The sequence below is a fragment of the Salmo salar genome, chromosome ssa25, assembly GCF_905237065.1.
Source record: "Salmo salar chromosome ssa25, Ssal_v3.1, whole genome shotgun sequence".
In the NCBI taxonomy this organism is placed as follows: Eukaryota; Metazoa; Chordata; class Actinopteri; order Salmoniformes; family Salmonidae; genus Salmo; species Salmo salar.
In genome coordinates, this window is record NC_059466.1 from 22190220 (window position 1) to 22214636 (window position 24417).

Below are 24417 nucleotides of genomic sequence, written 5' to 3' on the forward strand. Positions count from 1 at the left end.
AAGGTCCTTATAACAGAAGGAACCGAGCCCCTTCACCAAGGAATCCAAAGGAAGGGACACACCATGACTCATTGAACAATACGGGACAACCTCCAGTTCCACAGGTACAAGATGAATAGTGTTGCGTCTTCCCCTTCCGAATAGATTGTAAGACCCCATACATGGTCAGCAAGAAACAGAAGACATGAGTGAAGAGAAGTCCTTTAAAGATGTGTAAAACACAGGAACATTATGCGTATGATTTCTGCATGGGAGAACATATTCCGCAACCATCTGCCTTGTGTCATTGACTAACCGTTCTCCCATCATACACTTACAAGATGTCCAATTATTTCACAGTATTCAGAGAACACGTTACAACAAGAAGGAAAGAAACGGCATTATCAGTACAAGAGAGCCTTGAACACAGGTACATTTTATTTGAAAGAATATTAGTCGACTGTGTTACGAAATTATTTTTACAATAACACAAGATAAAGAGAAACCTTGATGTTACAAAACATAGTCAGTTATTATGTCGGTAGTACTGAATCGGAACATTCCCCTGAAACGTTTTAAATAGAAAGAGTTCTAGATATACAGATGTCAATTCCTTATTCCTAAAGAAAAACAAGGCATCCAGTGGTAAATAAAATGTTAACAAGGTTAAAGTGCAATACCGACAATGCCAGAAGATATTTTACATGTAATATACGCAACACCTTTTAAGAGGCAGGTTAAGACAAATAAAGCATACCGTAGACAGTTGTTATGAGTCGGAGCTGACTTGATCCAGACAAAACAAAAAGAGAATCCTGGTCCTCGGTTTCACTCAACAGATTGATTAAGTTCAGATGAACATTTTAGGTCTAACAGTTCTCTAGCTAGTCTTTGTACAATTCACACCTTTACCAGTAAAGACCCATTTCTAGCTGTTGGTCACGGTAGCTATTTGTTCTGCTTGCATTTTGGATAAGACACAAATAAAGTAAAAACAAAAGCATTAAAAGGAGAAAGTATATCTTACATCTACAAACCATAAAATATGATCTGATCATATGGATATAATCCAGAGAAAATATATAATATAACAGATAAAATACAAATCGAATTACAACATTAAAATTTAAGATCCAACTGCAGAGCAGGCAGCCATACCAATGCAAAGATAAGTAACGCATAAATGAAAATATGTTTGAGAAATAGATTTCTATGAAAACGTGACCTCACACAGCCCAGAAACATGAAAAGCAGACAGATATCAATTTAATAATTACAGACATCTATTAATAACGTCTATTGTCAAAAGCCTTTTCAACAGAAGAGTGAATGAAGAAAGACCATAGAAAAATAGATAGCAGAGAGAGCCTTATTTCCCAATCAACCACTTATAGCTTGCAATAACATCTTGTTAATCACTGTATATGGGGCCTCCAGGAAGTTGCCTAGAGCCTTGGCACATGAATGTTGTGTTAACCAAAAGCCATGTTGTTATTTAGCCTGGTCCCAGATCTGTTAGTGCCATCTTTCCAACTGCAGTATTGTTATTGTCAAGCCAAACATGACACATTCCATGAGTTTGCAAGAGAGCAGAAACAGACAGGCACCCAGGCTAGATCACATTTGCATTACTTTTTTTTGTAATGTGTATAAAAATTTATATTGAACCTGCAACTGCAGTATTTTGGAAAGGCTGCATGGTCACAATTCAAAATCTATTTAACATTGAATGCTAAGTTAATTTGATAAATTCACCTTGAAGTAGCACACAAATAAAAATGATTAAACATTTTGCTTTATTCCTAGAATGTATTAAACACCCAAAGGGTGTTGCAAGGCAGGCAGTGTATGGGAAATTATTCAAACTATATTGTGGTATTATAGTAGTGATTAAACCACAGAAAGAAATACCGATAGCTGTAGCACTTCATAACCGTCGGCCCCCAGAAGGGTAAACTAAAGTGGATGATGCTGTTAGAGAAGGGGATAGAAAAAAAACAAGTCCTGGTCGGGGTTGGGGTCAATTCCATTTCGAATTGACTTGTCCTGGCCAGCCATGGACTCCTTCAATCGAACTGATTTCCAGATAGACCAGAGGGTGAAGAGAAATCAACATTTAAAAATACAAATAAAAAAAACTGAACAGGGACAAACACACACATACCATTTATGATGCAGTTTGGAAATGATCAGCTGGACAGCTGCCCACTTAAATGTTTTTGAGGCAAACCAGGATAAGGAAAATTACTTATTGTACACTCTCTATTTAAAACGTTCATCCCTTCAAAATGGGCCGTGGTGGCTGGTAGGTTGGCATGTAGTCTCCCTCTCACACAGCCACTGACCTTTGTGACAATCATCTAGGTAGTGTCCCAAATGGTACCCTATTCCCTACGTAGTGCACTACTTTTGACCGGAGCAGTAGTGCACTACGTCTAGGGCATTTTATCATAAAGGTCAAAATAGGGGGAGGATAATCACACACACACTCTTGTGTATTGTTGTACTGTGTCTGTTAGTTGGGATATGCTGCTGCTCACTCAGACATCCTTGGTTGTATTGCACTTTACAGGAGAGGCTGCTGATAGTAGGCCTGTTGCTGCTGTGGGGCCTGGTGCAATGAAGAAGCCATTTGATAGGAGGCTGGTGGCAGGTTGGAGTTCTGATATCCCGACATGTCCATCTGTGGGGCTACACCCATCTGTGGTGGGTAACCGGCAGGTGCATATGGAGAACTGCAGTGAAGAGAGAACAGTACAATAGTTGCCACCTACCGCCTAACACAAGCATAAAGGCCGACATTTAACCTTAACACAGGAGCAATGCCCCCCCAAAAAACGTAACTCTAGTGGGATGTCTCAAAACAAACATATAAAACACAAGACTGGCCTCACAAAATGGCTCCTGTTAAGCTACCTAGTTGCCTAGTCAGGTGCCTCATGGTCCAGGGCTGGTATATCGAGGAGAGGCCTACCTGTAAGGAAGCTGTGCTGGCTGACCATTGGGAGATGTGACGTTAGGGGGGAGTGACTGGAGGGGTCCGGGCTGGTCAGAGCCCATGTAGGCCTGCTGGCTTGGGGGGCCCTGCGGCATCCCTGGAGGCATGTAGGAACCACCAGCCTGACCTGGGTATCCCTGAGAGAGAAAGATACCACATTCAACATGAAATTTGATAAAAGATGTATATTTTATTTATCTAGGCAAGTCAGTTAAGAACAAATTCTTATTTACATTGACTCTCTACACCGGCCAAACCCAGATGATGCTGGGTCAATTGTGCGCCGCCCTATGAGACTCCCAATCACGGCCGGTTGCGATACAGCCTGGATTCGAACCAGGGTGTCTGTAGTGACGCCTGCAGTGACGCAGTGCCTTAGGGCTCCCGAGTGGCGCAGCGGTCTATTTCATAGTACACTGTATATGGATTTACTCCACAAAAATATAGCATGCGTTGGGCAAAAAACAACTTTACTTCAGGTGCAGGCAGTTACACAAGGGACAGCTTGTTTCTAAAATGGCTTTGCAGAGCTGTGCAGAAAGTGACAAGGAGGTAAAAAGAGTCCAAGCATGACCACTGGAGTCTCCCATTAGTCTACGTCCCCAAGGAGGGACACCGACATCCATCATCAGGGACAAATTACACAGCAGACAAAACACACGAGGTCACACAAGGTCTGCGTCTGAAATGGCATCCCGTTGCCTACACATTCCACTACTTTTTACCAGAGCCCACCATATGAATATGGTGCCTTTACGGACCCTGGCATAGTGTCTGCCTTCACTGAAGTCACCTGGTTGTGGATGTACAAGGTAGTGACCTAAACAGAAAGTACGTCACAGTGGTTTGTTTCTTTCTCCTAATTGACCTGCATGGGGAGTTGAGAGGCAAGTGCGTAGTGGGGCTGCTGCTGGGACTGCAGTTTGGAGTAGGCTGTGTAGAATGGTTCCTCGTTCATCAGTTTGTTATAGAGCTCCAAGGCCTCCAGCACCTTCACATTCAGCTCAGACAGCTCAGAGTGTTGCCTGCCAGGGATGGAGGGAGAGAGAGGGAGAGGGGAGAGCGAGAGAGGTGAAGGGGTGGAAAAAGAGAAAGAGGGAGAACCGCAATGCGAAGGAGAGAAAAGAGACGAGGCCATCACGACACTTGTAGGACAAAGACTAAGGTTCTGTGAGGGTGATGATCCCTGGTACTCATCCAGATAGTCAACATAAAGCAGGTATAACTAAATGTATAACTATACTCTGGCCAACATATTTGACTAACCAATAGAAATAAAGGGTGTCATGCAAACACTGCAGTATAGCCTCTAATATACTATTGGAAATATTGTCCATTATGAGTAAGTACACTGCAGTATACTGCAGTTAAATTGACTTTACCTGTCAATGTCTTCCAGCTTGTCATCAATCATTGGATTCATCTGCTCACAAGCACCTGAGAGGGTAAAGCATTGATAAAGTGAGGCTAAAACAGACAAACAGTGTGAGTGTAGTGGTGTAGTCAAGCCAACTGCAGTGTGTGTGAGTGAGCATATAGTCAAGACAACTGCAATGTCAATGAGCATGGGATTTAAAAGAGCAGTAAGTCATTGTTTTATACCCTCCAGTTGGACCAGCTCTGTGCAGTCGGGTGCTGCATCAGCAGGGTCAGCATTCTGGAGCAGATACAGCGCTCCATCCATCTTCTCCTGGTGGGGGGAGAGACAAGAAAGTAAGAAAGAGGGGATGAGGGACAATTGAAGGGAGGAGAAAGAGAGTCATATGATGCTACAGGGTTTTCATTGGTCAAATTATCAAAATGAATGGTGGACAGATTGATTGTACCCATTTAACCAACTATGGATAAGCTAAATGATATAGGCCTGCAGGTATGGACAGTCATAGGCTGAATCCCAAATCACTCCCTTCCCCTTGGTCCTCCATTTGTGCATTCACGCGCACCTCCGCCATATGCACATCGCACCAGGCTTCACAGCAGCAACAGGCCTACTATCAGCAGCCTCTCCTGTAATGGCAGGCAACCAGGGTGCAATACAGCCAGGGCTGTCTGAGTGAGCAGGAGCATATTTCCACCAACAGACACATTGCAAGTGTCCCAAAGCCGGGTGTAGGGGATAATTAACTCTCCAATAGCCACTTCAGCCAAGCCAGCAAGGCTGCAGGCTTCAGAGTCAAGCGCTATCCCGACACGCAGCGCAATATGTTTGGAGTTCGCAATGTAATACAAAAGAATGGAGAGGCATTCTTAAATATATGCCACGTGTCTGATTTCAAGACCTGACACACGGAACAGATGAAATACCTCCCAAATAAATGTTAACTGTTACTGACGTTCATCTTCTAAAGTGACAGGGGGATTTGTTCATTACAATTTCAAGCCAATTGTATTATTTTAAAGTAGAACATGAACTGCATCATTTAAGTCACGAGTGTCCCGAAGTTGATGGGTTTATTGATCCCCTCGCCACTCTCTGGAAGTCACCCTCGGACTTTCGTCAGCAACACGTGACAACGTGCGAGTGGTTTTGGAAGCACCAATATAATATGTCCAGTACGTAGAAGCACCCACCTCATCTATAAAGACAGGCTCAGACTCCACTATGGCTTCTATGCTGGGCTCCTCCGGGGCTGGTGTCTTCTCCACATACGTTACTGTAAGGAGAGCGATTTACATTTGACATTTAGCCGACACACTTATCCAGAGCCACTTTACGGTCAGGATTTCAAACATGAAACCAAACACTAGAACGACTCGCCCTGCCTCAGTATGAGGGTGCAGGGGAAGAACCTACCTAGTTCAGGCTCAGCGTTGAGGTTGGTCGTGACAAAGTTGGATGGGAAGAGACCTACTCCTCTGTGGTTCTCTCCTTTCCACCAGTTTGAATCACTGTGGCAGCAACATGGTGTTATCAGATCAAACATTCTTCTAAGTAAACCCTTCATTTTGTTTACATAAAAGGACTGCAGAACCTGAGAAGGTTGGCACTAGATATATGACTGAAGACAATTAAGTTGAAGCGTGGTTTCCACATTGGCCTATACAATAGGTCATCATATAGGTCAGACTCAGGTTTCCATAGCAACATGTCATTAGCTACCTGTCGTCCAGGACTAGGATGAGCTCCCCCGTCTTGAAGGTGAGCTCGTTGTCTTCGGCCGCCTCAAAGTCGTAGAGCGCCCGCACCTTCCGAGAGTCCTTGCTACCCCCGCCCCCGTTTGTGTTGAAGGGGGGGTCGGCGGACACGGTGAGGGGCCGCGTCTCAGCATGCTGCTTCTGTTCCTGCAGGGACAGCTCGATAGCTGCAGATAGGAGGACAAAGGCATGAGGGTCAAAACACATACTATCACCAGGACAACAATGGAAATAAGTTCTAATCTCTCTAATAATGTATTTATTCATTCATCCACATGGACAGTTCATAATGTAATATGACATGGTGTTCTAGAATCTGTTGGATAGGATCTGTACCTTTGGCAAGGTCGTCATCATCAGATGGTTTACTAACAGCAGGTGTGGTGACCTTTAGGCTGGACCCCTGTTGACAGAGGTGGTTGGTTATAGAGAGCGAGAGAGAAAGCCTTCCAGAACAAATGGGGATTTGGATTATTTGTGACTGACGCTACCTGTAGGGATTAATAGGTACTACAGGCTTTCCATGTAATATTGTGGTAGTAAAGAGAGTATGAATAAGAGAGAACCTAAAATAAATCATCACTTCATATGCTTAAAAATATAGCCCAACAACAGGAAAATAGTGACATTCTATTTAAGAACAAACTGCTGTCTGTGAGAGGGGTTGGGCAAAGTAGTTTCAGTAGCAAACACCTCACAGTGTCACTTATTAACAGGACACTCAGCCGACCATTTCAGCTAGGAAGTAGGCTAAACAAATAAGCACCAGACTGTCCCTCAATCACAGCAGGAATTCTCATCCCCCTTATGGGTAGAACTGGGGAATTATTACATCAGAGGAAATCCCATTCGGCGCTCACGCCTTAAAAAACAAACACACTCCTTCTCTTTATTGCAACACATGGGCGAGCAGGTGCACTGAGAACACAGGCAGAGTGCACAACACGGAGCCAGCGAATGTATACACACAGAGCTTATTTGTTACAGGGGACCACAGGTGGAAGTCACGAGGAGAACTTTGTGTTTGAGATAGGTAGACGATAACAGTCGTTTCAGTTTTGTTGGCGAGTTTGGCTACAATCAGAGGGTAGAGTACTGAAAGATTATGGTGAAAAAAATGAATAGAATGTCGGGTCAAATGGCTCTATTTTCCAGGTAAGGCGCATAGGCCCTCAAAGAACAACGTAACATCAAGGCCCTCTGGCACAAAAATGGTCAATTAAAACAATAGCCAAACTCTTTTAGGAGGGAGAAACAGAGTTAGTAGGGAGGGGAGACTGGCCACAGCTTATACAATGGTATCAAATCAAATGTTATTGGTCACATACACATGGTGGGCAGATGTTATTGTGAGGGTAGTGAAATGCTTATGCTTCTAGGTCTGACAGTGCAGCAGTAACTAAACCTAATATCTAACAATTCCACAACAAAACCTAATACACACAATCTAGTAAAGGAATAGGATGAGAATATATAAGTATAAAATATATGGATGAGCAGTGACAGAGCAGCTAAGATGCAATAGATAGTGAAGGATACAGTATATACACATATGAGATATGTAAACATCCTTAAAGTGGCATTATTAAAGTGACTAGTGTTCCATTTATTAAAGTGGCCAATGATATCAAGTCTGTAGGTAGGCAGCCCCCTCTCTGTGTTAGTGGTGGCTGTTTAACAATCTGAAGGCCTTGAGAAAGAAGCCGTTTTTCAATCTCTGTCCCAGCTTTGACGCACCTGTACTGACCTCGCCTTCTGGATGATAGCGGGGTGAACAGGTAGTGGCTCGGGTGGTTGTCCTTGGTGATCTTTTTTGCCTTCCTGTGACATCAGGTGTTGTAGGTGTCCTGGAGGGCAGGTAGTTTTCCCCTTGGTGATGCATTGTGCAGACCGCGCCACCCTCTGGTGAGCCCTGTGGTTGTGGGCGGTGCAGTTGCCGTACCAGGCGGTGATACAGCCCGACAGGATGCTCTCAATTGTGCACCGGTAAAAGTTAGTGAGGGTTTTCGGTGACAAGCCAAGTTGCGCCGCCTTCACCACACTGTCTGTGTGCGTGGACCATTTCAGTTTGTCGGTGACATGTACACCGAGGAACTTAAAAACTTTCCACCTTCTCCACTGCTGTACCGTCAATGTGTATAGGGGGGTGCTCCTTTTGCTGTTTCCTGAAGTCCACGATCATCTCTTTTGTTTTGCTGACATTGAGTGAGAGGTTATTTTCCTGACACCACACTCCGAGGGCCCTCCCTGTAGGCTGTCTCGTCGTTGTTGGTAATCAAGCCTACCACTGCAGTGTCGTCTGCAAACTTGATGATTGAGTTGGAGGCGTGCATGGCCACGCAGTCGCGGGTGAACAGTGAGTACAGGAGAGGGCTGAGAACACAACCTTGTGGGGCCCCAGTGTTGAGGATCAGCAGAGTGGAGATGTTTCCTACCTTCACCACCTGGGAGCGGCCCGTCAGGAAGTCCAGGACCCAGTTTCACAGGGCTGGGTCGAGACCTCTGGTGTTGAATGCTGTGCTGTAGTCAATGAACAGCATTCTTACATTGGTATGCCTCTTGTCCAGATGGGATTGGGCATTGTGCAGTGTGATGGCAATTGCATTGTCTGTGGACCTATTGGGGGCGGTAAGCAAATTGGAGTGGGTCTAGGGTAACAGGTAGGGTGGAGGTGATATGATCCTTGACTAGTCTCTCAAAGCACTACATGATGACAGAATTGAGTGCTACAGGGCGATAGTAATTTAGTTCAATTACCTTAGCTTTCTTGGGAACAGGAACAATAGTGGCCATCTTGAAGCATGTGGGGACAGCAGACTAGGATAGGGATTGATTGAATATGTCCGTAAACACACCGGTCTGCGCATGCTCTGAGGACGCGGCTAGGGATGCCGTCTGGGCCGACAGCCTTGCTAGGGTTAACACGTTTAAATGTTTTACTCTCGTCGGCCACGGAGAAGGAGAGCCCACAGTCTTTGGTAGCGGGCCGTGACGGTGGTACTATATTGTCCTCAAAGAGCGCAAAGAAGTTGTTTAATTTTTCTGGGAGCAAGACGATGTCCGCGACGGGGCTGGTTTTCTTTTTGTAATCCATGATTGTCTGTAGACCCTGCCACATATGTCTCGTGTTTGAGCAGTTGAATTGTGACACCACTTTGTCTCTATACTGACGCTTTGCTTGTTTGATTGCCTTACGGAGGGAATAACTACACTGTTTGTATTCGGCCATGTTTCCAGTCACCTTGCCATGATTAAATGCGGTAGTACATGCTTTCAGTTTTGCACGAATGCTGCCATCAATCCAGTTTCTGATTAGGGAAGGTTTTAATAGTCACAGTGGGTACAACTTCTCCTATACACTTCCTTATATACTGGCTCACAGAGTCAGCGTATACATCAATGTTATGGTCTGAGGCTACCCGGAACATATCCCAGTCCACGTGAACGAAGCAATCTTGAAGCGTGGAGTCCGATTGGTCAGACCAGATTTGGATAGACCTAAGCACAGGCACTTCCTGTTTTAGTTTCTGCCTATAGGAGGGGAGCAACAAGATGGGGTCATGGTCAGATTTGCCAAAAGGAGGGCGGGGGAGGGCCATGTATGCATCGCGGAAGTTAGAGTAGCAGTGGTCAAGTGTGTTACTCGCTCGTGTACTGCAATCGATATGCTGATAGCATTTAGGTAGCCTTGTTCTCAGATTAGCTATGTTAAAAATCCCCAGCTACAATAAATGCAGCCTCAGGATATATGGTTTCCAGTTTGCATAATGTCCAGGGATGTTCCTTGATGGCCGTCTTGGTATCCCCTTGCCGGGGGGATAAACACGGCTGTGACAATAAGCGAGGAGAGTTCTCTTGGGAGATAATACGGTTGGCATTAGATTGTGAGGAATTCTAGGTTAGGTGAACAAAAGGACTTGAGTTCCTGTATGTTGTTACAATTACACCATGAGTCGTTAATCATGAAACATACACCCCCGCCCTTCTTCTTACCATAGAGATGATTGTTCTTGTTGGCGTAATGCACTGAAAACCCTGTTGGCTGTACGGACTCCGACAGCATGTCCCCAGCTAGCCATGTCTCCGTGAAACAGAGTACGTTACAATCCTGGATATCTCTTTAGAAAGCAACTCTTGCCCTAATTTCACATTAGCGAGTAATATACTCAGAAGCGGTGGGTGGTGTGCGCCCATCCGAAGCCTCACTAGAAGACCGCTCCGGCACCCTCTCCTCCGACGGCGTTGTTTTGGGTAGGCCTCTAGAATCAGTTAAAATGCCCTGGGAGGTGCAAACAAAGGATCCGCTTTGGGAAAGTTGTATTCCTGGTTGTGCTGGTAAGTTGAAGTCTCTCTGATATCCAATAGTTCTTCCCGGCTGTATGTAATAACACTTAAAGTTTTCTGGGCTAACAATGTAAGAGATAATACATTAACCTGTTGGGTCTAGGGGGCAGCATTTGCACGTCTGGATAAAAAAAATGTACCCGATTTAATCTGGTTACTAATCCTACCCAGTAACTAGAATATGCATATACTTATTATATATGGATAGAAAACACTCTAAAGTTTCCAAAACTGTTTGAATGGTGTCTGTGAGTATAACAGAACTCATTTGGCAGGCAAAACCCTGAGACATTTTCTGACAGGAAGTGGATACCTGATGTGTTGTATTGACTTTAAACCTATCCCATTGAAAAACACAGGGGTTTAGGAATATTTTGGCACTTCCTATTGCTTCCACTAGATGTCACCAGCCTTTACAAAGTGTTTTGAGTCTTCTGGAGGGAGATCTGACCGAACAAGAGCCATGGAACGGTGATGTCCCATTAGACACCTGGCGCGCTACTTCATGTTGGGTACCCTCGTTCCAATACGTTATAAAAGGCTATGCATTCGTCCACCTTGAATATTATTCATGTTCTGGTTAAAAAGGCCCTAATGATTTATGCTATACAACGTTTGACATGTTTGAACGAACGGAAATATATTTTTTCCCCTCGTTCATGACGAGAAGTCCGGCTGGCTTACATCATGTGCTAACGAGACGGAGATTTTTGGACATAAATGATGAGCTTTTTTGAACAAAACTACATTCGTTATGGACCTGTGATACCTGGAAGTGACATCTGATGAAGAGAATCAAAGGTAATGGATTATTTACATAGTATTTTCGATTTTAGATCTCCCCAACATGACGTCTAGTCTGTATCGCAACGCGTATTTTTCTGGGCACAGTGCTCAGATTATTGCAAAGTGTGATTTCCCAGTAAGGTTATTTTTAAATCTGGCAAGTTGATTGCGTTCAAAAGATGTAAATCTATAATTCTTTAAATGACAATATAATATTTTACCAATGTTTTCTAATTTTAATTATTTAATTTGTGACGCTGACTTGACTGCCGGTTATTGGAGGGAAACGATTTCCTCAACATCAATGCCATAGTAAAACGCTGTTTTTGTATATAAATATGAACTTGATAGAACTAAAAATGCATGCATTGTCTAACATAATGTCCTAGGAGTGTCATCTGATGGAGATTGTAAAAGGTTAGTGTATCATTTTAGCTGGTTTTATGGTTTTGGTGACCCTGTCTTTGACTTGACAAAACATTACACACAACTCTTGTAAATGTACTGTCCTAACATACTCTAAATTTATGCTTTCGCCGTAAAACCTTTTTGAAATCGTAAAACGTGGTTAGATTAAGGAGATGTTTATCTTTCAAATGGTGTAACATAGTTGTATTTTTTAAAAATTTGAATTTTGACATTTATTTGGATTCAAATTTGCCGCTCTTGAAATGCACCTGCTGTTGATGGAGTGCACCACAGGTGGCACGCTAGCGTCCCACCTAGCCCCAAGAGGTTAAAAAAACTAAATTCTGCACAGTTTCCTAAAGACTTGAAGCGAAGCTGTCATCTCTATCGGCGCCATCTTCAGCAACACTAGGTTAGGGGGATGGACGCCAGGCTGTTGACTATTTTACCTGTGAGCCAGAAGACGGGAAGACGACCCCCTCCTCTCTCAGAGACTTAATGGTGGCACTGATCAGACTGAGCTGTGGATCTTTCTGGAACTCGTCACACCACTCCACCATCATCCCCTTCAGCTTGTCACACACCTTGGGGTGGGCCTGCGGGGATAATAGTAATTATTTTTAGGCTACTTATTAATTCGATAGAGGCAAAACATTGACACAAAGAGCTTGATAGAGCCAGTCGATTGTTATCCTCACGTGCATAGGTCTGAACATTATCAATTCACCACACATATTTCAACAGAAAAACCTTTGTCAGCTTACGTACCCTGCTCAGTATAGCTCGGACTTCAGTGGCAAAGTCCCGTGAGCAGATTTCTAAGTGAAAGATTCTTCCACTGTTATTGACACAGGCAGCCAGCAACTGAAAAAGAGGGAGAAAAGCCAGGTTAGTCCAGTAGTCAGCAAGGATGATCTATTTTGAGGCTTTACAGTAAAACAAGAGTAATGCTTTGATTCACATCCACACCAAAGTTGAATAATTGATTAACACATTAACAGATATGACACAAGTGAAATGATGCATGTTTTTATGATTGGGGGGGCTAAAGTTGACTGAGTGAGGAGAGAGAGAGAGAGAGACATTAAAAATAGAACAGCCGTGTGACCATCTACCCCGATGGTGAGTCAGAGAGAAAGATCACATGGTCTGACGTTGAGCATCATCACTCTATAATAACACTGAGCAGCAGAAAGAACAAAACAGTAAAAACCTTTGTAGGGCCATGGATCATTACACTGACTGTGCTGTGGCAAGGCTGCCCACAGCAATGAGACTGAGTTACGAGCTCAGTGCTCTAGAACTGCCAAGAGCAGCAGGAGATGGACCACTCTTCCCAAATACTTTATTACATCAGACTGGAGTGTCATTGAGGCTTAGGGCAACAGTCAGTTTTTGATCCACCAGCCACAGTGTATAAAGTAATTCACACTCAGAATGTCTTCCAGCACATTGTTCAAACTCTGTTGTCCATCATATAGCAGGATTCATGACTCATATTACCTGTGTATATGATCACAGCCACTCAACAAGCTCTAGGGCCTGACACCAGGAAGTGAAAAACCTGACCTTGCACTAGGTTCACACCTTTCCAAGATATTTCTACATTGACACTAGGCTAAGCTGAACTCTATCATACATTAATAAACCTGTTATACAGTAAGGAAACCCGCTGGATTTTCCAACAGTCTAGTGAATGATATATTTTGTCTTGAATAACACAGTAACAAAGTGACTCACAGTGAGGGCTTGCATGGCAACATGTGGGACCTTGTGGTTGACTCTCTTCATCACAGACCTCAGGCAGTCCTTAGCTCTGGGAGAAGACAGGCAGGTAGAGACAAACGATTAATAGGGCACACAAGTAGTAGGTTATTACAACACGAGTCATCTTCAATATACGCGTATTAATTGCATATTAAAATACCCCACTCCCCTCCAATCTTCCTGGAGACCTGCTGTTACACTATTATGAGTCTGTAGATGCACATATTACAAATACTTGGAAGCAATGTTCCATATAAGAGAAGCACGAGATTAGTAAGTTCAATGAAGTTCAGAGTTTTCGCCGTAAAAAAAAAAGAAAGACAAGTAAGGTTTTCTTTTACTGTGGGAATTGTGATCGAATCAATGCAATATTAGCCACTTTCAATGCAACATACGGAAACAAACATGAACTGTGCAAGAGATTTTGTTGTAGGCAGAGCGCATCGGAGTATGATTCTGTGCATTGACAGGCATGACACAGGCTCGTACTCTACACAGACCGGTGCACCATAACCAATCAGTGCTGCAGTAAATAGACCATTGCCCTATATGGATTTGTGTAGTTCACTTTTACAGTATGAGCGGTTGCGATTATTATGTGCTTGTTTTGAGATCAAAGCAAGAGCTGAATGTAGCCATGTGTGCACATTTGTTCATATTTTTTGCTAGTTAGTGAATTACTTGCCCAGTTATAGCTAATTTGTAGTCAGCAATGTGGGAATGATTGCTTCCCACAAGAGCACAAAACATGTACATTTCTAGCCATCTTCGTAAAGCGAGTCAGGTAAAGAGCTTTTTTTATATATATATCTTAAAGGGGCAGTGTATATTTTGAGACAGGCTTGAATAAGCTAAGTAGCCAATAGGCAGAGGGTAGCATAATTTGTCTGATTCTCTGCAATAATGGTTTGGGAATAATAATGATTTTTATTTTGTAAAGTGGTTTCTTGCATTAAACACGGAAGTGGATAAACAGGTTAATGTCAAGCCCTGCATGTTTTTTTCTCAAAAGTCTCATGGAATGTAGGCCTACATTGAACACCACACATTGGCTGCTACTGCCATTTCCATATTAAAATGTTATGTGATGCATTTTCTCCATAGTTTTTTTTATATTGGTAGGCCTACATTATGATCAAATAGCCACAGTAGCCTACTTGGCCACTGTTGAAACAGTAAAATGAAAGCGGGTACAGTGTTCACAGTAAACACGCACCGGAAGTCGCATAGATATTTCACAAGGTTCAAGTTTGCGCTCAGCAGACATGAGATTTGCTCAGTGACGAAAAATATTAGAGAGAACATTGCTTGGAAGTACTTGAAAATTAGCCAGGCAGCTAGTGCTCTGGTCCAAGTAAACAATGAAGTTATTTTAGAATCAGAAGTCTCATTCCAGCTTACCCATTGGGTGTATGTCCAACCCTGTCACAGATATCCATGATCAGGGCCCAGTCCTCCACTGTATTGGTTTCATTGGTGGTTTTCTCTGACAATGTGGTACACCGGGATACATGTGGTTAGGTGAGAGAAGAGAATCTGTGGTTCGGCATGTACTGTCCATATTATCGCTGCTTTAAACAGTTTGAGCCTGTATTTTCATAGGTTTGACAGTCACTACAATTATGGAGGTTGTATGATTAAACTAGCAATAAAGCAGTTAAAAGTTATTCCTTATAAGTTCTTTGTTATGCAATAGCCATTACACATCGGTGACTAGCTAGTTAGGTGTTTTGCATGTAACATTTGCATAAAACAAGCAATCCAATTGTACACATTTCAAATAATAGTTTACAAGGGAACCATGAGAGCTTGTTCCAAAGATGATAAACTGTTAATGGAAAGAAGGTGATTTGCATGTAACATTTGCATAAAACAAGCAATCCAATGATACAGCTTCCTTGGAGTAAACCTAAAACTAATCCAACTCATACATCTGGCTAGTTAACTAGATAGATAGCTCATTACGTTATTATTGAATATGTGAGTTTGTTGCAGTTTAGGCTGTCTCGTTATTGAAAATCGTTGATTAGCTACAATACACTGATTACACAACACACTGATTACACAACAACTAGCTAACATACTCGCTAGCTAATATATGTATAGCTAGCACAGTGGTAGCTAGCTATATAGCTAGGTAGGTAGTATGACCGATGACTGTCTGCTAACCCTGTGACTACTAAGTTAGACTTACAGACTTTACCAAACCACATAACTGGTTAGCTATTTGGATAATATAACATTTGATTATAACGTCAACGTGTAGCCAATGATATGTATAAATAAGGTATCCCCTTCTGTATGTGGTGTAGCCAGAGCAGTTGTTGTTAGCTTGCTGGCTAGCGGTTCTGTCGCTAGCTAAGATGAAGCTAACTAACGGTTAGCTCACTCCGAATCAAATTGCCCAAATGAAGTGCTCAACTTACCAACATCTTGGTCGAATGGATTCTGCGCAAATAAAGGCATGTTTATCCCTTTAAACCAACCGACGTTGTTGAGAAAGAAAACGTATAATATTTTTTTCAAGAATATATATTTTCTTAAATCCCTTCCTCATCCATCAAACTCTGTACACTTATACCAGTTGCTCTTCCGTAAACTTGGGTGGCTGCAAAAATGCCTGATTTCTATTTAGAATTAAATGCAAAAACTATAGAACTCAAATCATTTCGACACTTATCGATGCATATATATTTAAAGCTAAGTAAAGAACGCAAATTAAATATTTCTGTATTTCTACATTTAAATGTATCATGTACAGGCAAATACAAATACACCTCTTATGACCCTTTAAAAATGTTTTTTTTTCTGGTGTAACACTGCCACCAGTGGGTGGAAGAGGTACGCGAATATTCCATTGTTCCTTTCCTCTTATTATAAGTCTTATAATAAAAATGGAATGGTTCGGAAAAACATGACGTATATTACCACACATAAAGAACAACATATAACGATATTTATGATTTGTTGTATGTTATGATATAGGCTATCCGATACGCACAGTATTTTGTTTGTTTTGTGCCAAAAACCCATACAAATCTACGGCATTTACAACTCAAAAGCAAGCACTAAGCTAAAGTAAACTGTTCATGGTGATGTTTCGGTAGGGGGCGCGGGCTGCTGGTCCCGTAAAATATTGCGCAGGCCCAGTTTATGCCTTGCATTTCCTGATTTGGTGGACTGATTGGAAGAGTAGCTCTGACTGATTGCTATTTTCTCAGCATCTGGCACACTAATCGGGCAGCGTCAAGTGGGGTTCAGTCATGTCAGCACCTGCTATGGGGACCACGAAGACGGCTCACACTGATGTGGCCCCGAAGAAAAAGAGGGGACCGGGTGCCCTGGCTACGGCGTATCTGGTTATATATAACGTGGTTATGACAGCTGGGTATGTACACAATTCTGATACACTTCCTGTTTGACGAGAATGGGGTGCAAGCGTGCATGATCTGTCATAATTAATGTCATGGGAAGGCTCGTGCCTGCTACGAAACTCGATCCCCGAACTGTTTTTCTTGCCATTTTGCCCAATAATGCTTGTATTTTGGAAATAATGATAGGCTAATGATTAAATCAATCCCATGTGAACAACTTTGCTTCGCTGGCGACACGTTGTCGATAACTCGTTTCATTGTGCTGCCTTCAGCGACATTAGAGCAAATCATTTCAGCCAAACACAGAACTAATGTTGTTACTTTGTAACAGCCTCCGTCGGGAATGTATCAATTGTCTGTCTTTGGTTACATTTAGTTCTAGCGTGCGCCTACAAAACACCGCAATTAGCTATGTTGCCTTGAGTTGCAACTGTAATCGCGTGAATTGTGTGTATGTATGTATATATATGTGTGTATTATATATATGTATATGTGTGTATTGTATGTATTATGTGTGTGTGTGTGTGTGTGTATATATATATATATATATATATATATATATGGAATCATGTAGTAACCCAAAAAGTGTTAAACAAATCAACATTTTTTTTAGATTCTTCAAAGTAGCCACCCTTTGCCTTGATGACAGCTTTGCACCCTCTTGGCATTCTCTTAACCAGCTTCATGAAGCTGGTTGAGAGAATGCCAAGCATGTGACGACAGCTTTGCACACTCTTGGAATGCCAAGCCTGTACAAAGCTGTCATCAAGGCAAAAGGGGGCTACTTTTGAAGAATCTCAAATATAAAATATATTTTGATTTGTTTAACACTTTATTGGTTACTACATGATTCCATATGTGTTAATTCATGGTTTTGATGTCTTCACTATTATTCTACAATGTAGAAAATAGTGAAAATAAAGAAAAACCCTTGAATGAGTAGGTGTGTCCAAACTTTTGACTGGTACTGTATGTAATATATATAATTTTAAAAAGCTGTCATTATGTACAGTAATAGCTATTGTTCTTTATGCATATTGCATGTCGTTTTGCAACCACCATTTGTTCGTTTTTATTTTTACTATAAATACATTTGTTTTGGCAAAAGTTCGGACAATATTTCTAATTTCACTCAGCATTATGATACAAGTTGTTGTGAAAGAAATTGCACAAGTGCAAAATGCTGGATGCGCTCCCTTCCTAACAAGTTAGATGACGTTACAGTATTCCCTCCCCCTCCCATTCCTGTCTGTGAGGTGATTCTTTCCCTCTGTGATACTCTCTCTGTTTATTGAGTACCAGCTACAACCGGTACGCCGTGCCTTTTCAGGGGCTATACAGCCTGCTCAGTTTCTATTACTAACTTTAGTAGATTAATATCTATCAGGTTCAAAACCTGTCACTCCTACCAATCACGACTATTCAAGTATGTGATTGTGCAGATGCCGTTTCCATTTATGTATTAGTGCTACGTTCTGTGTGGTTGGACTGTTTTGCTTTACCCTGTCTTCTAAGAGTAAACTGAGGCTATTATTTGATACCAGAAATGTATTTCCACCCAGAACTCCCTGGAAAATATTGTCAGATGTTACTGAGTAGACTATCCTGGCTAAATAACTGAAATAAACATGAAATGTGTGTGTTCTTCCAGCTGGCTGGTCATTGCTGTGGGCCTGGTGCGGGCCTACCTTGTCAGAGGCAGCTACCACGGCCTGTACTTCTCTATAGAGAAACCCCTGAAGTTTTTCCAGACCGGTGCACTATTAGAGGTGAGTGGATGTAGGCCAAGTCTCTGTTGTAGGGCCTCAGGGTCAGACCTGGGTCATGTTCATTAGGTACACTAGTCAAATATTATGCAACAGAAAATGGAAATCTGTATACTTTTTCTTATTTGACAAGTTTAGGTAGAGCCCCCTTTATGTCACTTCCTTACAAAAACGTTTTCTCCCCACTGAACAAAATCTGGGCTTTTATTCAGAGCACTTAACAGGACAGCCCCTTATCGTTCTCTGTGTGTGGTGCATTTGGTAAGTCCCCTACTGTATGAATACAACTTAATGGCAGGAATGTTCAAGCACACAGCACTGTTGTATTTTTAAATAGAAACTCCTCCACCATGACTGGCCTTGGCCTTCCCCCGCTCCCACCTCTGTGCTACTTACAGACAGCACAGAGGCCTAGTAGGGTGTTAGTGTGATCCTCTCCAGCCACACTGTAACACAGAGAGAAGGGATTAGGCCTAGTGTAACCCAAGCTCAGTCTACATGTTGCTCTTATTCCAACTCCCTCCATTCATAAAAACACCTTTAAACACTGGGCATTTCCAGTGATTATGTTTTGACTAGTGCACTGGCTTTTATCTAGTCATTGACCAGTAGAATGAACTGTCTTGGTGTACATATCCACTATCATAGGATTGACAGACTACATCTTATTGCCATATTTAACCTTGATTCACTAAAGAGCAATATGAATCAGCTGTGAGATCAGAGTTTATAATTGCATACATTAAAAAAAAGTCACTTCGTCTCAAACTCATGTACTGAAAATCTGTGTGGAGAAACAATTAATTGCATAAAGTATTTACACTGACCATATGGTGTGACTGTGTTGTTTATGCTGTTTTTATTTTTATTTCTGTTCAGATATTGCACTGTGCAGTGGGTAAGTTGAAGTTCCTCCCTCTTCTCATGGTCAAAGTTGCGCGGTCTCTACCAGTCATGTGGACATAAGCCCTACTGAGAGCCATTGCCTCAGATAGAGATAGCCTTTCCAGGCTGCTAAGATAAGCCTGGCCTGATGGTGCTAATGTGATAACGAGCATGGCCCTGCTCCATTGTGGTCGTAGCACTCCCGGTACACAGTCCACTAATTATCTGGGATTTGAGGCTAACCCTGACCTTCATTATGGCAGCTGTCTGTCTCTGTCTGTCTGACATGTGCTGCTCTCTGCTGGACAAACCTAGACACTACACATATGTAGCCCACAGCTTAGTCAGTGTAATACAGTTAATTTTTTTTTTACTGGAATTGGTGTGCTATATTTTTTGCTGTCTTATATCAGCTTTTGTAAGCTGTCTATGAATGAATAGTCCAACACTTGACATACTTTTGCACAAATTGAAAATATGATGTATTTTCTTCTCATCATGTATTTTGCTCAGTATCACTGCGTTGTGAAGTGGTAAAGCTGTGTTTTGAGGTGATACAGTACATATCTTCTAATGTGATGATCATGCTGTGTTCTCCTGCTCCAGGGATCGTTCCATCCTCTGTGGTTCTAACAGGGTTCCAGGTGTTGTCTCGGGTCTTCCTCACCTGGGCTGTGACACACAGCGTACGAGAGGTACATCTCTTCTTCATCGAATCATTCAGCCCCCCCATTCACCAATTATGGAACTAGCCATTGATTTTCCAGATAAGTTTAGTTTTTTTGATCTGTTGGAATATCAGGATGAACCAGCACTAAAATATTACGGAGTGAGACAGTAACAAATATTCAAACTTTATAATATGTGGTAATGGTTTCAGGGGATCAATGCCCCTAGATGTTGTCTTCATCCCAAAGAAAGAGACTTGCTGATGCGCTACGGTCTGTGAGCCTGAAATAGTGAACATGCTTGAAGTCAACAGGGTGAATAACACTAACATGTTTGTAAGGTCTGAAACGCTCTACTGCATATGTGTGTTTGTGAGTATTTGCAACTATGTTAATTTACAGAGACTGACTTTTGCTTTAAAATCTTGTGTTTACAATTCTCTCTCTCTTTACCTGTCAGGCGGCATGACATGCAGAGTTACAGCGTAGTATAGATGGTGCAACAAACTGCACGGTTCTGCTATAACCCCTCGGTCTTCCAGTTGAATGAATCTACTACAAACTACTGCATGCTAGCTTTGAATTGTCTGCCCAGTCTCACCCCTGTCTGTTTGTCCTGTCTGATTCCAGGTCCAGAGTGAAGACAGTGTCCTGCTCTTCGTATCGGCATGGACCATCACAGAGATCATCCGCTACTCCTTCTACACCTTCAGTCTGCTCAACCACCTGCCCTACCTCATCAAATGGGCACGGTAAGAAAAGCTCCCCGCTCCTCCTGTTGACCAACTGAATGAGAGAGGCACTCACTTCACATTGGAAAGAAGTGCTGTAGAATTACTTTGTGTGTTAAATTCAAAAAGGGGGTTATAGATATAGGACAGACACTTCAAAACCTTATTCCTTATGATTTATTTGTTTACTGTTTTTTTAAATAAATGTTATTTAATGTGTTTCTATGGGCTATACTTTTAACTGGTAATGTGTGTATATATATATATATATTTATTTCTTTTTGGGGGGGAACCTATTTAACCCCTTTTTTTAATGGTGTCATGGTCTGACAAACACAGCTGTAGTTCTGTCACCTTCCGCAGCAGATGCGGAAGGCTGACATTTTACCTGTACAATTGTATGTAATTTTCACCTGCTCATTTAATGTGTGGGTTTAAATACTGTACACAGCCCTCTATTTATTCACTGTCAATGTATGAGACATACCGCCATGTCGATTGGTATTAACGATGGGGAAGTTCTTTGATGCTTTACACTAGAGTCTCTGTCATTCTGAGGCGGTGAAAGTAGGGGTGCGAGCATCTTGAGAAAATGTGACTGTGCGGTTAAGAACCGTGTGTAAACGTCCTATCTTTTCAGCGACATGAAAGCTCACAGCACAAAATATGTATCTAATACGAACTGAAATCTTATCAGAAACATGTTGGATTGTTTTCACATCTTTCATTTCCTTATAGCCGGTCAAACTGATGTCATTTGGAAATCTTCCACTGAAAATCTTTTAGCGGTTTCAGAGTTATTGCATTTTCTCCCCGGTCCCTAAACGTCCTCCCTCCGCGAGATAAGCAGACATAAGAGAGAGAACTTTGTTGATGTCAATTAGATTATTGATGTGTTCATTCTATCGATTTATGGCATTGTTGTGGTGAGTTAGGCTTTATTTAGTCTTTTAGGCCCCCCCCCAGATTATTCACATTTTACTTTTAACCATAAACTGGCACACCTGATTCAATTAGTCTTGACAAATTATCAAGGCTTTGACCCATCGAATCAGGTGTGCCAGTTTTTAGGGTTAAAACAAAAATGTGAAATGTCTGGGGGGGCCCCGAGGAGAGGGTTGGGTAACCCTGTTCTAGGGCAACATATAATGACAGGAGAGTTGCCTTCTAGTTATTATAGGCCTAGACAAGTTGACAAACAAATAGCCTACCAAACGTCAGAAATTATAAGAAGATATCTAGTAAAAAAAAATGTTTTTATTCCCGCACCCTCTTTAAAAAAATCGTTATGCCATTCCTGCTGTCATTATAAAGTGCCTTCAGGAAGTAGTCATACCGACTTATTCTACATTTTGTTGTGTTACAGCCTGAATTTTCTAAGAACATGTTTTCACTTTGGCATTATGGGGTATTGTGTGTGAAAACAACAAAATGTGGAATACGTCAAGGCGTATGAATACTTTATGAAGGCACTGTATATGTTCATAACATAGTTACATAGGGCTGTATGTAAAGTAACCTGGGCGTGTACGACACTCCCTCCATAATGTGTTTTCTCAGTCTCAACCATGGCAACAAAGTCTTCAACAAAGGCCTACTCATTGGGGAGGACCGTTTGTTGCCTGGTAGCAAATTATGATGATTCTTCTAATGTCAGCCAATGTTGTGGTGCTTCACTCTTCACCTTCAGTTGACTTTATAAAGTTTGTGGTACATAACAGGTAGAAGGGCTGCACGATATGGACAAAATATCATATAGAAACATTGTTTATGAATTATTGTGATAGCAATATGAGAAAACAAGAGTCTGAACTTGGGCATGACAACAAATGGACACGCCTGGGAGGAGTAGTTTTCTATCAGAACATGCTTCCCCAGTCCCTATTAGAACATGCAGTTGCACAAACAACATGCAGCACAAGATCTGGGCCACCACCACTGGCATCATGAATTGAAATTCAGCAGAACAAATTAGCTACAGTAGTGATATTGCAGCCTCTTGCAATCTGGATATTGTACATGTCCATATTGAAATGTACTCCTTCCATCCTATCTCCAGGTACACATTCTTCCTAGTCCTGTATCCTATGGGTGTGACAGGTGAGCTGCTGACCATCTATGCAGCCCTGCCCTATGTGCAGAAGACAGGTCTCTACTCTGTCACTCTACCAAACAAGTACAACTTCTCCTTCGACTACTACACCTTCCTCATCCTCACTATGGTCTCCTACATTCCACGTAAGTCTCTCTCTCTCTTTCTCTGTCTCTCGCCACATTGCATCTCCCCTTCCTACTCGCTACAATACATCACTGATTTACTATTTCAGTAGTACGTCAGTGATGTGTTGGACTGAGTATGTAGGGGAGATTCATTTCATGAATTACAAAAAGCCCACATCTAGACAAGCAAGCACTAAGTGCAAAGTAGAGCATTACAATTCACTGTAAGATGCTTTGCGCTGTGAATTCTAATGCTCTGCCTTGCACTTAGTGCTTGCTTGTCTAGATGTGGGCTTTTTAAATGTTGTGAAATGGCTCATAAATGTTATAAGGTGTCTATACTTAATTCTGCATATGATTCTATGGTTGCTTGTTTTTTTTTTTTTATCTGAGTATGTTGTCCTCCCGGTGTTTCCCCAGTGTTTCCCCAGCTCTACTTCCACATGATGCGTCAGAGAAAGAAAGTCCTGGCCCACGTGGAAGAGTACAAAACAGAGTAAACACAGCAAACACACGGCAGACTGATCACATCATGCCACGGGGAGGAGTCTTGGCAGACTGATCACATCATGCCACGGGGAGGAGTCTTGGCAGACTGATCACATCATGCCACGGGGAGGAGAGGAAAAAGACGAGATAACGTTTAAAAAAAGAAAAAACATGCCTGACCAATTAAATATGTCTGCTTGTTGAAATACCAAGAAACTCAACTCTTTTTCAGATCCAGAAAATAACATGGGGAATGGGGATGATCGATCTAACCGTGGTTCTTGCTAATCAGTTGGTTCGGTTTTGGGCTGTTGCCTGGCTATTAAGATGCTCTTGTCATTTACAATATACAAACTGCTTTTCGTTTTCTTTGTAAGTAAATGCAGTTACCATGTTATCAAAATGCTACTTAAACTGTTTTGTAAATGTGATGATGATCCAGGTCCATTGCACTGGCCCCTTTGAGAGGCAGCAGAATGCTGTGCTGTTGCCTGTGACTCTGGTCATAATGTGCTGAATGCACTGATACAATCAATGCCCTCTTCTCTCATTATTCAGTAGAAGACAAACACTAGAACCCCCCCCCCCCCTTCTATTCTATCACGGTCTGCATCCCAAATGGAAGCCTATTCCCTATATAGTACACTATTTAGGGAATAGTGTCATTTGGGATGCTGCCATGCTTTGTGCTCAAATGAATAGTTGTCCTTTGTCAGGATGGATGGATGGAGGGTTCCATATTTGTCTGACTCTCAACGGAGGACTATGCCTGTTGTTTAAGTAATTTATTTCTGCAACTAGTTTTTTCACCTGCAGAACTTCTGATCACATTCCATTTGGTGTAATAAAGCTTTTCTTTATTCTGTG

At 42.1% G+C, this 24417-nt stretch overlaps 2 protein-coding genes across 3 annotated transcripts; one reads left to right on the forward strand and one right to left on the reverse strand.

Annotated features, from left to right (window-relative positions):
* Nucleotides 1-380: 380 nt before the first annotated feature.
* LOC106586394 (signal transducing adapter molecule 2) lies at nucleotides 381-16143 on the reverse strand. Its single transcript, XM_014173621.2, has 14 exons — nucleotides 15844-16143; nucleotides 14819-14903; nucleotides 13391-13466; nucleotides 12419-12514; nucleotides 12100-12246; nucleotides 6449-6515; nucleotides 6078-6279; nucleotides 5772-5866; nucleotides 5549-5631; nucleotides 4580-4667; nucleotides 4360-4414; nucleotides 3846-4002; nucleotides 2954-3114; nucleotides 381-2714 (listed from the first exon to the last, which is right to left on the reverse strand). The coding sequence occupies exons 1-14, from the start codon at nucleotides 15881-15883 to the stop codon at nucleotides 2546-2548; spliced, it is 1521 nt and encodes a 506-aa protein (XP_014029096.1). The 5' UTR covers nucleotides 15884-16143; the 3' UTR covers nucleotides 381-2545.
* Nucleotides 16144-16543: 400 nt separating this feature from the next.
* On the forward strand, nucleotides 16544-24417 carry phs1 (PHS1 protein). Of its 2 annotated transcripts, XM_014173546.2 has the most exons (8): nucleotides 16544-16805; nucleotides 18443-18560; nucleotides 19437-19455; nucleotides 20049-20137; nucleotides 20741-20862; nucleotides 22901-23079; nucleotides 23482-23590; nucleotides 23628-24417. In XM_014173546.2, exons 1-7 carry the CDS (start codon nucleotides 16681-16683, stop codon nucleotides 23559-23561), a joined length of 732 nt encoding a protein of 243 aa, XP_014029021.1. In that variant the 5' UTR covers nucleotides 16544-16680; the 3' UTR covers nucleotides 23562-23590; nucleotides 23628-24417.